We start from the raw sequence: 21580 nt of genomic DNA, 5'->3' as shown, positions 1-21580 counted from the left end.
GCCCGCACAGGACCCCGGGCTGCCTGGAGCGCCGCCTAACTGAAAACACCTCGCCGGGAAGGGTCGACTCAGCTCTCTCCTGGCTGCAAGGGGAGGAAGCGAGTAGAACTCCGGTCTAGCAGCTCCGCCACGCCCCCACGGGCTTAGTCGGCGAGTAGCTTATACAAGCAGGTACGGAACAGGCACCGCGGTAGGCAGCCCCGGGCTGGGGGTTGGGTCCTTGGCGCAGGCGGCAGGGCGCACAGTGCTGTGGTTATCGGGAGCTGGAGGCGGAAATGGCCCGAGGGGGAAGGTGGGGGTCGGGAGTCGGGTTGGGACGCAGCCTCCAGGCTCTATCCTACCCCTCCGTAGTCCAGGGGCATTAGCCTACTGGTGCCTTTGAGCGGTGATGTCAGCGTGTCGTGACCTGACGCATGGCTTGTGGGATGACATCACATTGCAGACCGTTATGTCGTAGCCATATGGGATGAGGCTTTTGTGATATCCTCTCAGTACGGTCAGGTCCCGCCAAACGCCGTGCACGGCGCAGTGCAATGCAGTTACATGCACGTGAGCATGGCGCGCCTCAAAGTCATCCATGGCACGTGATATGCCCTCACTTCAAATGTATACCTGCGGAGTAGGCAATAACTGGCTAGCTGATGGTATTAGTAAGAGGGCTGTGGGGTTTCTAGCTGAACCGAAGTTGAATATGTCAGCAAGGTGATGCAGTTGCAAAGAAGTTGCTAAAGTTTCTGGGCTGTATTTATAGGAATGTTCTATATAAACCACAGGAAAATGTCAGACCCATGATTATACCTATTGTACAGAACTGAAAGGGACATTGAGAGGTCATCAAGGCCAGTCCACTTCACTTACAGCAGGATCTATCACCATCCCTGACAGATTTCTTTAATTTAGCTGTCTCAGATGCCTAAATGACCCCCCTCAATTAACAACCCTGGATTCAGTAGACCAATGTTCAAACCACTGAGCTATCCCTCCCCAAACTGTGCAGGGGAGGTCCTCATCCTGATGCTGAAACCCTTGACCTTTATCTTTAGATCCCCATCCTGGCATCATACAGTAGTTTTTGTTCTCAAAAAGGAGTCACTGCACTGAACTTAAGAACCCCTGATAGATCACTATCTTGTCTTTTGATGCGGGTCTACTGTACTGAGTTGTGTGTTAAGTTGCGTTCCTGGACAACCACACAACTCAAATTTTGTGCAAGTCGGGAGGAGCTGAGAAGCAGGTGGCAGCCTGGCTCCCTGTCATTCACAATTTCGACTTCTGTTAATGCAAATAACGTGTAAGTCAAAATCACGTGTGTCAGTGGTTTACTGTAGTCAACACTAGTTGCTTCAGAAGGAATGAAAAGAACAGGCAATCCTGGAGTGATCCTTTTGTCATCCAGTCCTAGCTTCTGATACTCAGAATCTAGGGGCACCCAGGCCATGGGGTTGCATCTAGATGTTGTGGGTAGTAGCCATGAATTTATCTATTTCTTTTGGAACCCGATTATAGTTTTGACCTTGGCTACAAGTTCTGCAGGTTGATTGTACATTAATTGAGCTCTGCTTGGCACTGGTGAAGCCTCAGCTGCAGTATTGTGTCCAGTTCTGGATACCATACTTTAGAAAAGAGGTGGCAAGAGTCCAAAGTAGAGCAACAAAAATGTTAAAAGGTTTAGAAAACCTTGAGGCATGGGGGAAAATGGTTTTAAAGCCCTGGGCATGTTTATTCTTAAGAAAAGAAAAATAAGTGGTGGAATCTGAGAACAGCCTTCAGCTATATTAAGGATTTCAATAAACAGGACTGTGATCATTCCATGTCCGCTGAAGGAAGAACAAGAAGTAATGGGCTTAATATGCAGCAAAGGAAATCTAGATATAGTAAACCCTCAAGTTATGTGGGACTTGCGTTCCTGCAACCCCCAAGTAACTCAAATTTTTGCACAAGTCAAGGGGAGCTGAGAATCAGGAACCTGAGCATGCAGGAGTCAGGAAACTGAGCAGCCCCAGTGGGCTGGTCAGTTTCCTAGCTCCCAGAGTGGCAGGAGTGGGGAACCAGGGGTCAGTCTGATTCTAGTTCTCCCCACAGCTTGTGGGACCTGAGAAATTGATCAGCTGAGGGCTGGTCAGCTTCCCGGTTCCTCAAGTGGGGAGCCAGGAACCAGGCTAAGAGCCTTCTACCTCCCGTCCCCCAGCCACACAGCTGTCAGGCAGCCATGCGTCTGTGGGAAGTGAGGGAGAAGCCTCTGGCTGCAGGGTCTGCCCACCCCCGGCCAGGGACCCCACAGCTGGCTTTGCCAGCCAGGTGCTATCCAGCTGGCTTGCAGCTGTAGGGGCTGCAGATCTCCCCACCCCCCGCCAACACTGTCTCTCCACACCCCACTTGCATAAATGCAAGATATGTGCATTTTGAATGCATGTACCTTGGGGGATTACTGTACTGGGAAAAACTTTGTGGCTGTGTCTACACTAGAGAATTTCGTCGACAGAAGGCCCCTTCTGTCAACATAACTCAGGGACCATCTACACGCATAAAATACTCTGTTGACAGAGTCTTGACAGAACTCTGCATTTGTCTCGACAGTGTTACCCCTAGAAAAGTTGAGGAATAATGCTTCTGTCAACAGAGTTCTGTTGACAGAAGAGCAGCGTAGATACTTCTGTGGAAAGAGAGGGCTTCTGGTTCACCGGACGGTCCTGTTTTCAGACCTTCCGGTCAGCCGTTCTGTATATAGAAGGAAGGGCAGTCTGGCTCCTCTCTGTTGATGAAGTGGATTGCTCTGTTGATCTGCTTTTGTGGGTAGACAGAACTCTGTCGACAGATGTTATTGTTGACAGATGCTTCTAGTGTAGATGTACCAGGCAAATTAGTAGAAACAATAGTAAAGAATAAAATTGCAAGGCACGTAGAAGAGCACAAATTGTTGGGCAAAAATCAGCATGGTTTCTGCAGAGGGAAGTCGTGTCTAACTAATCTATTAGAATTATTTGAAGGGGTTAATAAACATGCGGACAAGGGGCACCCAGTGGACATAATATACCTAGATTTCCAGAAAGCCTTTGACACGGTCCCACACCAAAGGCTTTTATGTAAATTAGGCGGTCATGGGATAAGAGGAAATATCCTTTCATGGATCGGGAATTGGTTAAAAGACAGAAAACAAAGGGTTCGAGTAAATGGTAAATTTTCACAATGGAGGGGGGTAACTAGTGGTGTTCCCCAGGTCTCAGTCCTGGGACCGATCCTGTTCAACTTGTTCATCAATGATCTAGAAAATGAGGTAAGCAGTGAGGTGGCAAAGTTTGCAGATGACACCGAGTTGTTCAGGACAGTCAAAACCAAAAGGGATTGTGAAGAACTACAAAAAGATCTCAGCAAACTGAGTGATTGGGCAGCAAAATGGCAAATGAAATTTAATGTGGGTAAGTGTAAGGTAATGCACATTGGAAAAAATAACCCAAATTACACGTACAACATGATGGGGTCAAATTTAGCTACGACAGATCAGGAAAGGGATCTTGGAGTTATAGTGGATAGTTCTCTGAAGACATCCACGCAGTGTGCAGCGGCAGTTAGTAAAGCAAATAGGATGTTAGGAATTATTAAAAAAGGGATAGATAATAAGACAAAAGATATCATACTTCCCGTATATAAAACTATGGTACGCCCACATCTTGAGTACTGCGTGCAGATGTGGTCTCCTCACCTCAAAAAAGATATATTGGCATTAGAAAAGGTTCAGAAAAGGGCAACTAAGATGATTAGGGGTTTGGAACGGGTCCCATATGGGGAGAGGCTAGAGAGACTGGGACTTTTCAGTCTGAAAAAGAGGCGATTGAGGGGCGATATGATAGAGGTATATAAAATCATGAATGGTGTGGAGAAAGTGAATATAGAAAAATTATTTACCTTTTCCCATAATACAAGAACTAGGGGACACCAAATGAAATTGATGGGTAGTAGGTTCAAAACTAATAAAAGGAATTTTTTCTTCACACAGCGCACAGTCAACCTGTGGAACTCCTTGCCGGAGGAGGCTGTGAAGGCCAGGACTCTATTAGGGTTTAAAAAAGAGCTTGGTAAATTTTTGCAGGTTAGGTCCATAAATGGCTATTAGCCAGGGGTAAAGTATGGTGCCCTAGCCTTCAGTATAGGGGCAGGAGATGGATGGCAGGAGATAAATCACTTGATCATTGTCTTCTGTTCTCCTTCTCTGGGGCACCTGGCATTGGCCACTGTCAGCAGACGGGATACTGGGCTGGATGGACCTTTGGTCTGACCCAATATGGCCATTCTTATGTTCTTATGTAGCCTGTGTGAATAGTTAAGCTCTGAAATAAGGCTTCCATAAGGTGGGTGAATAACTGCTGGTTCCTAGAGAGTACTTATCAATGGTTCACAATCACACTGGGAGGATGTAACAAGTGGGGTTCCACAGTGATGCTTTTTCAGACTAGTTTGGTTCAATATCTTCATCAACAATTTAGATATTTGGATAGAAAGTACACTTATAAAATTTTAGGATGATACTGGCCTGGGAGGTGTTGAAAGTGCTTTGGAGGATAGGACAAAAATTGAAAATGAACTGGATAAACTGGAGAAGTGGTCTGACATAAATAGGATAAAATTCAATAAAGACAAATGCAAACTACTCCACTTAGGAAAGAACAATCAGTTACACATACAAAATGGGAAATGACTGTCTAGGAAGGAATACCATAAAAAGGGATTTCAGGGTTAAAGTGGATCACAGGGTAAGGCTACGTCTACACGTGAAGCCTACATCGAAGTAGCCTATTTCGATGTGGCGACATCGAAATAGGCTATTTCGATGAATAACGTCTACACGTCCTCCAGGGCTGGCAACGTCGACGTTCAACATCAACGTTGCGCAGCACCACATCGAAATAGGCGCAGCGAGGGAACGTCTACACGCCACAGTAGCACACATCGAAATAAGGGTGCCAGGCACAGCTGCAGACAGGGTCACACGGCGGACTCAACAGCCAGCTGCTCCCTTAAAGGGCCCCTCCCAGACACACTTGCACTAAACACCACAAGATCCACAGAGCCGACAACGAGTTGCAGACCCTGTGCATGCAGCATGAATCCCCCGCTGCAGCAGCAGCAGCCAGAAGCCCTGGGCTAAGGGCTGCTGCACACGGTGACCATAGAGCCCCGCACGGGCTGGAGAGACAGCGTCTCTCAACCCCCCAGCTGATGGCTGCCATGGAGGACCCCACAATTTCGACGTTGCGGGACGCGGATCGTCTACACGGTCCCTACTTCGACGTTGAACGTCGAAGTAGGGCGCTATTCCGATCCCCTCATGAGGTTAGCGACTTCGACGTCTCGCTGCCTAACGTCGAAGTTAACTTTGAAATAGCGCCTGACGCGTGTAGCCACGACGGGCGCTATTTCGAAGTTAGTGCCGCTACTTCGAAGTAGCATGCACGTGTAGACACAGCTTAAATGAGTCAACCTATCATTCTGGGATGTATTAACAGGGGTGTTGTAAGCAAAACATGAGAAGTAATTCTTCTACTCTACTCTGATTAGGCCTCAACTGGAGTACTATGTCCGGTTCTGCTTGTCACATTTCAGGGAAGATGTGGAGAAGGTCCAGAGAAGACCAGCAAAAATGGTTAAAGGTGTAGAAAATATGAACTATGAGGGAAGATTGAAAGAATTGGGTTTGTTTAGTCTAAAAAACAGAAGACCAAGAGGGGACATGATAACTTCCAAGTACCTACATTTCGTGTCCTTAACTTCTGAGGATAGGACAGGGAGCTATGAGCTTAAACTGCAGCAAGGGATGTTCAGGTTGGACATTAAGAAAAAAATTCTGATGGTCTGAGTGGGTAAGGGCTGAAATAAATTGCCTAGGGAGGTTGTGTATCTCCATGAAAATTTTATCAATCATATTACAGTGTTGTATGTGAGGATTCCAAGGTGTTATTTGGAGGTACAGAGTTCATTTATACAAGTTATGTTCACTTGCACATAAGCAATGACTTCCAGATCTGTGATTAGCTCTCATTATCTGTGAAGAGGTCCAACATAGAATTTCCCCATGTTAGTTGTAGCATGTTCCAAGTTACAAAATTGTCACCTATAGTTTGTAGAAATTCCAAGGATATTTTGGTGCTAGTAACATGAGTCCCTCAGTATATGGCACTAAGAAGTTAAAAATCATATTTACTCACCCTAATTTTTTTTGTATGCAGTAAAAGTCCTTCTCAGACCAGATATGTCTTTTTTTTTTTTTAATCTGAGTTCCCCCTTGTCTTGTTCCAGTTCTTTTATTTCCAGGGAGGCAGTTTGTAAAGCCAGCTGAAGACAATAATTATTTTCTTCTTCCCTTTCCTTGTTTAGAATTCACATAGGGTGGGAAGTCTTTGTTCCATTCCCCACTCCTGTGGAAAAGTGCCAGAATCAAGATGAATACCAGCATCTGATGACATAACAATTGCCTTTGTAGCATGTCTTCAGGGAGACAATTCTCCACTAAGTTGGCTTTTGCTAATGGACTATTTGCTCTGTGTCTGGCTTCTTCATTGTTGTTCTTGATAGGCTTTTCCCAAAGTAAATATGCTGCTAATAAATCTATCTATGGGGCTGAGGTCCCACCATGTGTCAGAGGAAATTGGCTCGTGGACCACTTTTGGCACATGTGCTGGGGGTTGTTGATCCTAGTCTAGTACTTCTGCTTTGAAACATAGGATTTATATATCCTGTTGTCAAGCGCACTACCAAGTCTCTATAATTTTGCCCACTTCAAGTAGTAAGAACCATGAAAGGACAAAATATTTTACAATCACATAATTGTATACGTAATGCTGAACCTATTTATTATGTTCCACCTATTACATGAAACTTAGAAACTTGTCAATCTGAAATCTAGTCATCTTTGTAAAATCAGCTGGAAACAGTTTCCGTGTCTCAATTACTCATTTTTTTAAAAATACTTTTTGTCTCTTCTTATGCTATGTGAACGATCCACATTAGTAAGGGAAATGGACTAAAAAGAAAATGTTTATATATGTAAGGAGCTGGACCTCTACCTACACCACAAAATGCTATCAAAAACACATAAGGCCTTTGTCTCTTATAGGGCTACTTGGATGAATAACTGCTTATTAGTGAATAAATGTTTCTCAGTTTAAAAAAAATATAAGTATTGCTTTTTTTTTCTATTTTCCTTGTTATTGCAATCATTGATGTTGTTCCTTGTAACAATAGAAGTGTGATTTTTTTATTTTTTTTTAACTTCAGCAGTGTCCTTTTTCTTTATAGGGGCATGCTAAATTTGGCCAAAATGCATTTTTGTGAAATAAAACCTCAAACCCTTTGTCAAAAATCTAAGCTTTACAGAGCTTTAATTCATTTTTTTAAATTCCTTTGGTTTTGCACCATTGAAGCATCATATTGAAGCTTGATGTTAGTGACAATGTGCCGACCTATTCCGGGTCCCGTTGGTGCGCGTGGGGTTTGATACAGCGGGGCGGGGGGGGGGGGGATGGCCCAGGACCGACCACCCCACTGCTATAGCAGCCTTATATAGTGTAGCAGCAATATGTGATTCAGTGTATCTACTTTAAAACCTGGGTTTCCACAGTATTATAAGTACCAGGAACAATAACACTCTGATTGTGAACACCACAATGCCCTGTGGCTGTTCTAAAGTCCCAATAATTCTCTATACAGCCCCAGCTAGTCCAGCTAGTGGTATTTACCGATAATGACTGATTCATTTATGCGTAACTACAACTACTGAACACTTGTCTGAAATATATTTATTTATTTGGCATAGGCTAAACACTAGGTTACATATAGCTGTATATAATTACATGTGACTTACCAATAACATCCAATGTTCCCACATCTTACCAACAACTACGTTACAGCGGCCCTTCAAGTCAGAGATACGGCTTGGTTGGGACCTTTCGTGGTGGTGACGTCCAGGTGATCAGGCTGGGGTCTGCTGTCTGGACTGGAAGTTGCTAGCCTCTGCCTAGTGTCCAGGAGCGCACCCCCTTGTCCCTGCTAAATCACCTTTTATACTGTTTCTTAATTGGGGTTCAATACCTGGCCAATTAAAGCGTTTGTTACCTAATTTGGGCTTTCTATCTTCCCGGCCTGTCAGAACATGTTACAAGATTTCCTCTGTCCTTGGTCATTTTCCGAACCTCCTCCTGGGACCCTCTGATATTGCACAACCAAGATGTTCTCTTTGGGGGGCTTCCAGCTACTTGCTCCAGCTGTTCTCTTTGGGGACTTACTATCTACTTGTCAGGATGTTCTCTTTGGTGACTCTCCAACTACTTGTCAACTTTCTGATTTCTTTCTCCTGGCCTGGCTTCAGACCTTCCTGCCATTGTATGATAGCGATCCAGGATGGAGTGTATGGTCATTCTGCCTTGCGAGTGAGGCCCAGCCACCAGATGCTCGTGCTCCCACAGTTAGTATCCCTCATATCTTGCGGTACGCTGCCTTCTCTCCAGCATTGGCAAAGTATTCCATGCAGCTCTGAAACTAGGGTACCGTTGGCGCATTTGAGGATTTCTGAGGAAATACCGTCTTTCCCTGCGGCTTTTCCAGAAGAGAGTGCTTTTAGCGCGTTGCTGAGTTCCTCCAAGGTGGGTTCAGCATCAAGTTCAGTCATGGTGGGCAGAGGCTCGGTGGCATTCAGGGCTCTCTCTGTAACTATGGTCTCTCTGGCGTACAACTGTGATTAGTGTTCCACCCAGCGTTCCATCTGCTTGGTTCTGTCCTTCAAGACCTCGCCTGTGGCCGACTTAAGTGGGGCAGTCTTTCTTTGTGATGGACCGATGGCTTGCTTGATCCCATCATACATTCCTCACATGTTACCTGTGTCCACGGCCTGCTGAATCTTGGAGCAGAGTTGGAGCCAGTAATCATTGGCACACCGCCAAGCAACCTGCTGCACTTGACTCCGAGCAAACCGGAGCACCTGCAGGTTCACCTCACTGGGAGAGGACCTGTATGCAGCCAGTGCCTGTCTCTTCTCAATCAGGGGTGTCAGCACTTCAGTGTGAGCTTCAAACCAATCAGCAGACTTGACTGTCTTCTTCCCAAAAGTAGATATCGCAGTATTATAGATAGCGTCCCGTAGTTGTTCCCATCTCTTGCTGATATCAGTGTCATCTGGGTGGGGCAACGCCTCTTCAAGTGCTTGGACAAACTCGCATACTTTTGAAGGGTCACGAGTCTTGCCAGTGTCAATGCACGGCCTCCCTTCCTTTTTGGAGCGAAAGAATCTTCGCGGCTGGATGTGCACCTTACTACACACAAGCAAGTGGTCAGTGTCCCAGTCTGCTAACTTCATTACTGTCTACAAGAACAAGGGTGACAACAGCGATTGTAACAACTATTGCGGAATCTCCCTTCTCGGTACCGTGGGGAAGCTATTTGCACGTGTTGTTCTGAAGAGGCTCAATGTTCTTGTGGAGAGAGTCTACCCTGAGTCTCAGTGTGGGTTCAGAACTGAACGGTCCACCATAGACATGGTTTTCTCTCTTAGGCAACTACAAGAAAAGTGCAGGGAGCAGAACAAACCTCTGTATATTGCCTTCATCGACCTGACCAAGGCACTCGACATCATCAGCAGAAAAGGTCTGTTCACAATTCTGGCTAAGATCAGCTGTCCCCCAGCTCTGCTCAGCATTATAAGGGCCTTCCATGAAGGCATGAAGGGGACCATTGTATATGACGGATCCACATCCGAACCCTTTGAGATTCTCAGTGGAGTGTAGCAGGGGTGTGTGCTGGCTCCAACACTGTTCGGCATCTTCTTTGCAGTTTTGCTCAAATATGCCTTCGGAACTGCTACAGAGGGCATCTCTCTCTGCACGAGAACGGACGGCAACCTCTTCAAACTGTCGAGGCTTAGAGCGAAGACCAGGGTGCTTACGAAGCATCTAAGGGAGTTCCTTTTTGCTGATGATGCAGCTGTTGCTGCTCACACTCAGTAGGAACTGCAGTCGCTCATAACTCACTTTGCGGATGCATGCATGGAATTTGGCCTCACAATCAGCTTAAAGAAGAACCAGGTGATGGGCGAAAACGTGGGTAACGAGCCATCTATCAACATGCTAGACTACAAACTGGAAGTCGTCCATGAGTTCGTGTACCTAGGCTCGACGATCTCGGACAACTTGTCACTTGATAGCAAGATCAATAAGCGCATTGGAAAAGCCGCCACAACATTCTCCAGGCTGACAAAGAGAGTATGGGCTAACTGTAAGCTCACTGTACACACCAAGGTGCAGGTCTACACAGCCTGTGTTTTGAGCACACTGCTGTACACCAGTGAAACATGGACTTTGCGCTCAAAACAAGAGCAGTGGCCCAACACATTCCACATGCGCTGCCTTAGGCACATACTCGGTATCTCATGGCAGGACAAGGTCCCCAATAGCGCAGTGTTTGAGAGGGCAGGCACCACCACCATGTTCACCCTTCTCAAATAGAGGCATATGCGCTGGCTGGGCCATGTCTCATGCATGACAGATGGCCGAATACCGAAGGACGTCCTCTTTGGCGAACTGGCGTCTGGAAAGAGGCTGAAATGGCAACCTAAATTGCACTACAAGGACACGTGCAAGCGTGACCTCAGCGCTCTCTCTATCAGTGCAAACACCTGGCATTCGCTCTCCTCAGACAGGCATGCCTGGAAACAGAGTGAAGGAAGCTCTTGCTATGTATGAAACTACCTTGGTGAAGGAAGCAGAAGACAGGAGAGCCTTCAGGAAGATCCGTGCCCATGATACCAGAGCGGCATCTGCCTACTGCTGGTCACAGTGCGGAAAGGACTGCCACTCCCAGATTGGATTGCACAGCCACAAAAGACGCTGCTGGAATCAGTCCAACTGGGGTGCAAACCCATGATCCCTCAGGATCGAAGGATGCCTACTACTATTGAAGCTTGAGAATTTGAAAGTGAAACAACCACACTTCGAATCAATGGAGCAGCTCAAGCACAGTCCCTGTTGCTTGAGAAAAAATAAAAGCTGGGAGCTCAGTCTTCTTTCTGAGGGGATATTCATGTGTGTAATAGACACCTCTGATCTGAAATATCCCAAGTCTACTGACCTTCAGGACACATTGAGAGGTACAGTACATCTATTTGTGGGGGCTTCCTATGGAGGTGGACTTTGAGAACAATCAAGGAATTTGATTGCTGGCAAGTGGTTCAATTTTGGTTTTGTAATTCACGGCAGGGTGCTTGAAGCCTTAGTGAGGGGCCCGTTTTATTTGTTTAATAAATCTAAATAAACAAACCAACAAACAATGAAACTGACTAGTTCATTTTCACTGACCTACCTAAAAGCAGTGAAAACAAAACAGCACAGTGAAAAAATAAATTATGTTAAATGTCTTTAGTTTTAACTGGAATTTTTACTGTAATATTGATTTTTGAAATGCCATTTTGAATATTAAAATATCCCTTAAAGGAAAAAAGCAAAATAAACACTTCCAATCCCTACCACCCCACCATTATTGTGGTGCATTATGTATCGAATCACATAGAACAACAGATAATCTCACACACATTCATGGAGATGAAGGGCAAATCTTTAAGGAAAATCTTGGCTTACATTTATTTTTACAGAAATTGAACATAATATACAAGTTATGCAAATAACACAAAATTAAAATGAATTTGCTGAAGATGCTAAACAAACTGCGTAAGCAAACTGTCCATATGTAAATGTAAAACATTTACATTTTGAACACACTGATACAAGTTAAAATACATTAACTGCTAACTACAATATCCCTCTTCCAAAGCATTGAAATCACAGTCACTCAAACGTTAAAGCATTTTCTGCTAAGACAATTAGTTGCATCTTTCCCTGTAGCAAACACTTGTGACTCCCCCCCATTGTGAACTTTGTCATTGAGTTGCTTCAGAAACACTATTTACATTTTTCTTTCTTGGCGTTCACTCAATAATCAGTAAGATGTCTTCATGTCACCCTCCTATTTGTGAGAGCATTGATGGCTAATCAGCCCAATTCTGGAGCTGCAGATCTTATTACAGAAGAGACAGGTGGTGGTAGCTGCTGGAGGCGTACAAGGCAGTTTTTGCCTCTCTTTTTCTTCTCCCCCTTTCCTCATCTGCACTGCAGTGGGACCTCTCAAAGTGTGCCACCCCCTCAGAGATTACCACTCTGCTCTGAGGATGGTTCTGGGCAAGGTTCTCCAAATTATTGACACAGATGTTGTACTTTTTCATGTGTGCCTTCAGTTCATCCTTATATTGCTTCCTCTGGCTCCCAACACTCCTCCATCCTTCCTACAACATGGAAAACAGAATCTGTTCTGGTAGGTGCTGATCAGACATCCAAACCATTTGACCAGTCCAACAAAGTTGCTGGTGATTGAGAATGGCTTCCATGCTGGTCCTGTTTGACTCTTCTAGGACACTAGTGTTTGTGCACCTAGCCATCCAAGAGATACTTAGAATTCTCCTGAGGTAACATTGATGATGTTGTTCAAGTGCCTTCAGATGATGCTTGTATGTTGTCCAGGTTTCACATGCATACAGTAGCACTGGAATAACCACTGTGTGGTATAAAACACTATACTCAACCTGAACAGGCAAGTAATATTAGCTTAATGCAAAACAATTATCACATATCAAGTAACAGTTACAACCTCACTTTCTAGCCCACTGTAGCCAGATAGAACCCCCCCGCTTTTGCTCTACTCCATCTTGCATTCCCTAGGTGCTTCAGAGCACGAAAGGGTTAAAAGGAATAGCCCAGCCCTGGAATGTCTAAGAGCACAGATGGGCTTATCTCCAGAGCAATGCTAAGAACAATGAGCTCATTAACAGCCAGGCGTGGGACTGCCCTTGGCTAATTACCATCAGTTGATTCGCCAGGACACTTGTCCCAGACAGGAGGAAAATCTCCCGGCCCATTAAGAAACAAATGCCCTCAATTGTCTACATCGCAGGTGTGAACTACGCCCTTGAACTCCCTGTGAGAACCAGCATCAGACAGTTTAGTTCAATTAAACCAAGGAAGAAGCCTACATGACCCAATGGGTATAAAAGAGCGGTCCGGCAGACCCCCTATTTGAGACAGGAGGGTGGGGAGTCTCCCCAGGTCCCCGGGGACGCCCGACTCCTGGAGAAAAAGGGACAAAGGACTTCTTCCCAAGAGATTGAGAGAAAAACTGGCCAAGCCACATTGGTAATGCAGGGGTAAGAATAAGACCTGCTAGGTATTTTAGCTTTTGCTTTTAATTTTTTGCGTGCATTTAACAAGTATAGCTCTATGCATTAGAGTGTATGCTAGCTATTTGTAATCAAAGTATAAACCTTCTAACAATTGTAACCACAAGAGCTTAACTCACTAGGTAAACAAATAAAGCGACATTGTAACAGTAAGAGATTATTAGGTAAATAAACAAAGTAATTGATTAAGTGGTAACCTGACTCCTCCTGTTACTGTGCAAACCGAACACAAAACAAAGAACCCAGCTGCTTTCAGCAGCTCTCAGCCTGGTCACTGGTGGGCTCTGCCATAGACAAGGGCATAAGTGGCATCTCACCTGGCCATCGGCTAACACCCACTCCCTTAGAAGAACCAATTAAAATAAACTCATTAGCTCTACTTCTGAAAAAGAAAACACAACAGATTTATTTGTATTTATAAATTCCTCAGCAAAAACCATTAATGAACTAATACCCCCATCACTCTTTCCATCCAGAACAAATGCCATCCTCTGTGTCCAAACAATGAGTGTAAGAATTACTTTTCTCCCCTGCCTGCATACCACTGCCCTTGGCAATGGGTTTAACAGGGCAGCATGGAATAGGGTGGCCATCGGGGATGGGGGCAAGGCAGGGGACTGCATTAGATGATGTGGGTGGGCACATGGAATGAAAGTGAAGGAGTGAGGCAGAGTCTGTCTGGCCATGAGGGTGACTGCATGGGCAAATGCATGGCATGCTGGGGGGAGGTTTACCTGTTGGTCCCACTCAGCTCCATGGTGTGGCAGAGTCCCCATATATCCCTTCATGCCTTGGGGCTGCCAAACCCTCCTTGAGGCACCAGCAGCGACCCAGTCTCCTCCCTGTGCACAAAACTCAGCAGCGCCCCAACTGCTGTGTGGAAAGCAGGTACTGCCTCTGCAACTTGGGGCAGGCAGGGAAAAGGGAAGGACACCTTAGCCACAAGACAGGCTTCACCTGTCCCAACTTTGCTTCAGCTGCCACCCACCCCATTGCCACACATACCCCGCATGCTCTGGCACATGCTGCTGCTTCCCACTCTCCCCTCCTCCCAGCCCCACCCAGATGGCTCCCTGGTGGTGGTGCCTCAGCATTGGTGGGAGTCCAAGGGGCAAATCTCCCACTCCAGCTGGCAGCCTGTGGGGTGAGGCCCACTGGCCCTGGAGCAGGTTGCAGGGTAGTGCCTATGCAGCTCTCAGGACTCTTCCAGTCCTGTCCTCACTCCTCATACATATGCTTTTGTAAGGGACTGAGGCGGGGGGAGAGATGGGGCTGAGGTCACACCACGTGCCGCTGTTGGCACCCGTGACAGGGATTGCCAACCCCTGCTCTGTAGTAAACAAAATATCTCAAGGGCCACACTTAGAACCCTGAGGGGCTGCATACAGCTTGTGGGCCATTGGTTGCCCACCACTGTTATATACTATATCAGTGGTTCAAAACCCTATTTATCTTTGTAGGCTACATGTGTTGCTCTCTGGGTGTTATGTGGGGTGCATCCACACAATATATGCCCTACCTCTATGGCCTGGCTGAATGTCACATGCTTTGCAGCCATGTGCTGATTGGGTTTCACTTGATCTGAGGGTTAAGACCCATTCTACTACATCATTTTTGCATCAAAGCACATATGACCTACAATAGCTCAGAGACAGGAGCAAAGACAAGTGTTTGCATTTTATTAATTAACAGAATGCATTCAGGAGCAGTTCTACTTGTTGCAGGTTCTGGGAATACGTTACCATGAGTGCAACTCAAAAAAATACTTGGGAGCTACTAATCTGTTTGCTTCTCACTGTCCTTTCCTGTTTCAGTGTGAGATAAAGGGAGGCAATATTTCCTTTACTTTGTTTGGCAACTGCCTTCTCTTTTGATATTTCAGTTTCCTTAGCCGTATTCCCCAAAACTGTTCTTCCCATCAAATTCCTCAACCCCTACAACCTAAAAGGACAACACCTTTATGAATTACCATCCATCACCCAATTATGATTATTTACAACACCTTTCCAAAACCAAATATCCCCCTGTAACCAACCAGGCTCAGGTTCCCCAGAAACGAGGCTGCACCCAGAAGGCGAGTGCTATATTTGGTTTATTGAAAGCATGACACCCGCAACGGGAGCCCCGGAAACACCACTGTCACCAGTGGGGGAAAACCCAACACATCGGACCTTCGCTTGGGGGAGAGGCTCTGTAACAGGCCTCCTAACACTAACTAATAAAACTTAAACTTATTTACATAAGATTGCTTAAAATTGCCTATGCATTACACTCACTATCTCTGGTGGCCTACTGCCAGCATAGCCTTGAAGTTTTGGCAAGCATCCTTTGTTTTGCAGCTGTTCACCTTGCACAGCATAACTTGTTTCGCAGCTTTTCACCTTGCACAGACAGGCCTGTTTGGAATTCTCCTGAGGATCCACAGAGGGGTGGGACTGCACTCTCGACCATTACAAAGTCTTCTTGTACCCTACACCCCCAAAATACCTCTCCAGCAGTGTTCCCTGTAAACTGAGTGGATCAGCACCCACCCTAGAGAGATTCAAATGCTGCCAGGTTGAATAGGAGCAAGCCCACAGCCAGCAACATGAGGTTCTACTAATTGTGCACCTCTACACAATCCTCAGGGCATGTAACAAAATTTATTCCACACATGGATGAAAAAAATCAGAGGGAACACAGCTCTGCAATACATCACATATCATGGCTTCAAACCAGTCGCCATTCTCCACAATACCACTCTGTTACTAGAACAACAAGAAGTCTTGTGGCACCTTACAGACTAACAGATATTTTGGAGCATAAGCTTTCGTGGGCAAAGGCCCACTTCATCAGATGCATGCGTGGGGGGGGTGGTTTCAGAGGGGTATTGAAAGAGTGGGGTCCCACTAAGAGAGAGAGCCAGAGCTGACAAGGTCCAATCAGTAAGGTGGAAATGGCCCAGTATCAACAGCACTTATCAAAAGAGCTAAAAACAAGTCAGATCAGATGGGGGATGTGAGCCGTTGTCTGAGTCTAATGGAGAGATATGAGCACCCAGAGCAGAGAAACTGCCTTTGTAAGATGCGAGCCGCTCCCAGTCTCTGTTTAATCCATGGTTAATGGAGTCAAATTTGCAAATAAATTGCAGCTCAGAGATTTCTCTCTCCATTTGATTTTTGAAATTTTTTTGTTTCAGAACTGTCACCCTTAAATCTGCCACTGACCCTCCAGGGAGATTGAAGTGTTCCCCCACAGGCTTCTGTACAGTACCGTTCCTGATGTCTGATTTATGTACGTTTATTCTTTTACAGAGAGACTGTCCAGTTTGGCCAATGTAAATTGCAGTGGGGCATTGCTGGCACATGACGGCATATATTATATTAGTAGATGTGCGGGTAAAGGAGCCCTGATGGCATAGTTGGTGTTAGGTCCTGTGATGTCGTCACTGGTGTAGATATGTGAGCAGAGTTGGGAGTGAGGACTGTTGCAGGGGCTGGTTCCAGGCCTATAGTCACTGGTTTGTGATTTGTAGTGGCTGGTGAGGATTTGTTTAAGGTTGGCAGGCTCACTTCTCCACTATAAGCTTAGTAATATGGCCTTGCTTATATGAAATTTCTGCAGCCACTGCTCATCATCCCATCAGTGTTTGTTTCTTGGCCCCAGAAGTGGTGTTGCTCTGTTACAGGGCCGCTGCAGGATGCCAACAACCCCTTGAACTGGTTCTTGCTGTTTCTCACAGCTGTCTGTTGTCCAAGAAATCATCAAGTTCCCAGCATCTCTTCTTGCAGCTCCGCAGTTACAGCAGGATCCTGCACCCTGTGCTTGCAAGGCTCATTAAGAGTGCATCGCTGTGCAAGATCCAGGCTTTTGTGAGATGGTGGACAGCAAAGAGAGTTTGGAGGTTTCTGGGAATCTGGAAAAGTCTTGAAGATTGTGGAATACAGAGGGCTCTATGGGATAGTCAGCTGCAAACTCTTAAATTGACACCATGAGCCATTCGCCCTCTAACTTGTTTTTTATTCCTTCAGACATTTCCAGAACTTCTCAGAAGACAGCACACTGGACATTGGTGAGTTGCACCATGGTATATTTATCCATGGTGCACCACAGTCTGCACTGACACAAGTGCTCCTGGTGAGAATACCTCTCACCATCAACTCACATAACCCCACATACCCTTCCCAAATCTGACTTCTACCCCCACCTTTCCCCTCCCCCCTCAGATCAGCTAATCTCACAAACCGCACACACCCTCCCCCAAAGCTAACATTCCCCCAGCCCCTCCCTTATCAAGTCATAGCTCCACCCACAAACCAGACCTCTCCACCCCCCACTCACCTCGAGAAACACCTGCTGCCCCTTTAAATGGCTGTCGTGGGCGGGATTAACTGTTCTCAGGCTCGCCCGGACCAATCCAAACTGGGGGCGTCGGTCTTAGCCCCGCCCCGGCCTTCCCGCCTGGAGGAACGCGATGGCTGTGGCTGTGGCTGTGAGGAAGTTGGTGCTGGGCGGCCGGGTTTGGCCGCTGCGGCGCTGGTACCGCTCGGAGCGGGGTGTGTACGGCTACAAGCCTCGTAAGGCTGAGAGCGGGGACGCCCCGGAGCTGAGCGGGGTCTGCGCGGGTGGCAGAGTGGGTAGGTGCGTCTGTCTGTCCGTCAGTCCGTCCGTCAGTCCGTCCGGCGGTGGGGGTCGGAGCGGCGGCCAACCGTCTGTCTGTGTGTCTTATCGGTGCTTGGGTTGGTTCGCAGCGGAGTCTGTCTGTGTCTGTCCCTAATGTGTTTTGGGGGAGGGGCTGCCAGCCCTTGTGGTGGGAGGTGGCCTCCTTCTCCCTGGAGCCAGCCACTCAGCGGGGGCGGGGGTTCCCTTCGTGGGGGCAGGGTCTGCCTTTGCCCTCCCCTCCCCCCCCCCCAGCCCGTGGTTGTGGCTTGGCCCCGTACCCCGCTGAGCTTTAACCTACCTGGCTAGGGAAGCAGCCGCAATGTAGCGGTGGCGCTAGCGGCTTCAGCACGGGCTAGCAACCTGAGCACATACCCATGGGGCTTGTAGTGTGAGGGCCAGTTTCAGTGAGTAAAAACGTGTGGTTATGGTGGCCCACTACTTACCCAACGCCGCAGCCTTTCCTCTGTGGAGGAAATAGTGCCAAGAGTGGGGAAGGGCTGTGGCACTGGGGAGGCAGCAGGGAAGGGCACCTCCCTGAAGCTGGAGCCCTTCCCCACCACCGGGAAACTTTCCAGCAGCTGAGGGAGGGGGAGCATCGTGGGAAGAGGCTCCTCGGCTTCTTACAAGGGTTGCCAACTCCTTGTGGTTGTCCTTGAGTATCAGGAATTTAGGATTGATCTTTAATTAAATACTGTCATGTGAGGAAGTCTCTGGGAATTGTATTCAACAAAAAACTAGGCAGTACTCCCTGCTGCTGTGATAAGGTGCCTTTTTTCCCCCGGTCCTTCTTCTAGGAAAAAGCTCTGGCATCAAGGAGCTGCTGAAGGTTTTCTATAATTCTTTCCTTCACTGTCCCCTTTTTTAGGATGAAAAACTCTGATTGGGAGAGGGCATGGAGGAGAGCTCTAACCTATTGCCTCTCCCATGCTGAAGACTGTCCAGGAGGAAGCTGATAAATTTTTTTCCCTACTGTGTCCCTACCGCCAGAGCCTTTTGCTGTGGTGTAGTTATACAAACACTACACATCTTCACCAGTGGTGTGCAGTGAACAATGTTTCCTTAGATGACATGTCTGTTCTGATGAGTATTGCACAAGTAATCCCTTGCTACATGTCTTTATATTGACTATGATTATTTTTCTGGAGGAGACATTAAGCCATGGGTTGCCTGGGCCGCATTGAGTGAAGAGGAATTGTCTTGGGCTGCATATAAAATATATAATATAATTAATGTATATAAATAACATAATAATGTTAAAAGTTTATGATCTTGTGGGGCCGCATTACTAGCTGTGCAGGGCCGCGGGTTGGACACGCCTGCATTAAACCCTTCTGAGAACCTGACTTCGGAAAGTCCAGGGAAGCTGGGCTGCCCAGTCAATGGTTTTGACAAATCTTGTCGGCAGGCAGTCAAGAATCGTTGTCTGGCTTTATCATTTAACTTTACTGCTTTCTGATGTTCCTGCAGGGATCTGTAGCCTCTGACACCCTCAAGCCTTTCTCTTCAAGGAAAGAATGAGGTGGTGGCTTTTCAGTGTTTCCTGGATCATTGGTCTCCTAACTCACAGGAGACTATTGTATGACTCTCTGTATGAAGTGTTTATGTAGCAGCTGACCTTAAAAAGGGGGAAAGACTTCCTCTCATTGACCAATCATTTAAAAAGAAAATGGCAAAAAGACCCCTTTGTGTGGCTGTTGAGAAGAATGCTTTTTTAATATAAAGGCAATATGAAAAAGGAGACCTTTTCTCACGGCAAGGCAGTTCTGGCGGCGTCATTAGTGTTTACTTAGGACAAGATTAGATGAGATTTCAGAGCATTTACCTATTCATCTTGAATGTTTCTGATAATTTTGGGAGTCCCTGTTAAGTAAGATGTTTGATCCCATGAACACAAGAAGTTATGGAAAGTAAATTGGTATGATGATAGTAGTTCATTTGCCTGTTGACTAGGCAGATGTTAGCAAGTTAAACTAGTCTCAGAGATTTACTTTATATGATCAATAGTAAGATCTATAGTCTTATTAAGTCCTGCAAACAGAATTTAATTTAGCTTATCTTTCAGCAAAATAACTATCGGGGAGTACATGTGCACTGGAACAGTTCGTGCTGTGTACAAAGTTTATATTTTACCACTTAACATTTAATTTGATACACATGGTACTGAGTAAGTGACTTGGCTGAAGATAAGTTTCTCCTTTAGCAACATTATACCTGCCTTGGTAGTAACAAAATATTTAAAAACTGCATTATGATTATTCTAGCAGACTACATATGATGTTACTTGAGGCTCTTCAAGATGGGTGACTGTGCTCATGATACAGCTGCAGAAACTGATACAAAAATTAAGCGATTTCTTAAATAGGAGAGGAGGAAATAAATCTCTCGACTCCTAAATCCTTGTCGGATCAGTAAGCCTCTTTCTTTCCTCATGTTCAGAGAACGAAAGTTAATTTTTTCTCTACTGCTTTTTTTAATTAAAAAATAAATGTCTTTGTAAGACTGGAGCAGGAAGAGTGACACTTTGCAACAGGAAAATACTGTTTAGTCTAAATGAGTGACCTGTTCCCGCAAATGCAGTTGAAGGAAGCATAACAACAGTGAATAAAACTGGTGTTAAACACGGAAGCTATGTCTACACTGGAGTTTTGTAACTCAGGGAGTGTTTACACACTTAAAGCATTCTGTCTACAGAGTCTCAACAGAACTCTGCATTTGCCTCAACAGTATTATCCCTCAAAAATTTGAGGCATACCAGTCAACAGAAGTGCAGTATAAACACTTCTGTTGACAGAGAGGACTTCTGATTACTGGGTAGCCCTTTGCAGAGCTGCCATTCCACTTTCTGGCAGTTCTCTTCCAACAGAGCAAGTTGGGTATAGATGTTGACAGAGGTTCTGTTGAGATTTCCTGTCGACACTAACTTCTGTCGACAGATGCTTTCAGTGTAAACATAGCCTAATTGAATTGTGTTCGTAACAAAGGACTTTGGTCTCAAATAGTGTTTGTGCAACATCTTTTTATGGACAAAAAGTCACATCAAGAACAAAATGTAAAATGACCCATTTTGATACACTAGTAGTATACCGTCTTGTTCTCATGGTTAAAGGCTGACACATTGGGTTTCTGATTTTAGCTGGCATTTAGTAATGCTGTGTCTTTGATTTCAGGGTCAACTTTGTTTTTCAGGCGAACTTTGTTAATGTGACACTTTCTGTTCTAAAAATAAAGAAGCAGTAACTTGTAGACACTGCTGTTATTTATTTGCAAATAGAGAACTACGAGCTACTTGGTGTTTTGTGTTTTTGGTGTTTTTCTTATTATTGAGCTGGGTGAATAATTCTAACTTACTTGAATTATTTTCTGTTTTTTCAAATTGTCCTTGAATGGATCGCACTTTTCTTGAGTGTTTTATTTTTAAAATTGGTCGCTGATTAACAGGAGCAGCAACTTCTTAGTTTGCAGCTTGTTTACTTGGGGAAAAAACTGAAGACAGCATTGTTTAATGATAAAAGTAAGGACAAGTGTGGCAGTCAGGCCCCTGGCTTCTATTTCTGGCTTTGCCACTAATTAGGTATACAGCACAAGTTCTATATGAGATCTTAAAGTACAGTTGACCCATCTTTTCATTTCACAAACTCTGCAGTAGCAAAGATTCTGAAGTTAGAATTTAGCTGA

General features: G+C 45.7%; 1 protein-coding gene across 2 annotated transcripts in view; it reads left to right on the top strand.

Annotated features, from left to right (window-relative positions):
* The first annotated feature begins 17677 nt into the window (after positions 1 to 17677).
* The window catches only part of DHTKD1 (dehydrogenase E1 and transketolase domain containing 1), a 47574-nt gene continuing 43671 nt past the window's right edge, over positions 17678 to 21580 (top strand). The window contains exon 1 of one of the 2 annotated variants that reach the window (XM_075017954.1): positions 17678 to 17880. In XM_075017954.1, the coding sequence (XP_074874055.1) occupies positions 17718 to 17880 (163 nt within the window). In that variant the 5' untranslated portion in view covers positions 17678 to 17717. Of the gene's footprint in view, positions 17885 to 21580 lie in introns of both variants that reach the window. The other variant, XM_075017955.1, reaches the window with a different exon arrangement.

Source organism: Carettochelys insculpta, chromosome 1 (assembly GCF_033958435.1).
Source record: "Carettochelys insculpta isolate YL-2023 chromosome 1, ASM3395843v1, whole genome shotgun sequence".
Lineage (NCBI taxonomy): Eukaryota > Metazoa > Chordata > Testudines > Carettochelyidae > Carettochelys > Carettochelys insculpta.
The sequence above is the reverse complement of the archived record's forward strand: the minus strand, read 5'-3'. Positions and strand labels throughout refer to the sequence as shown.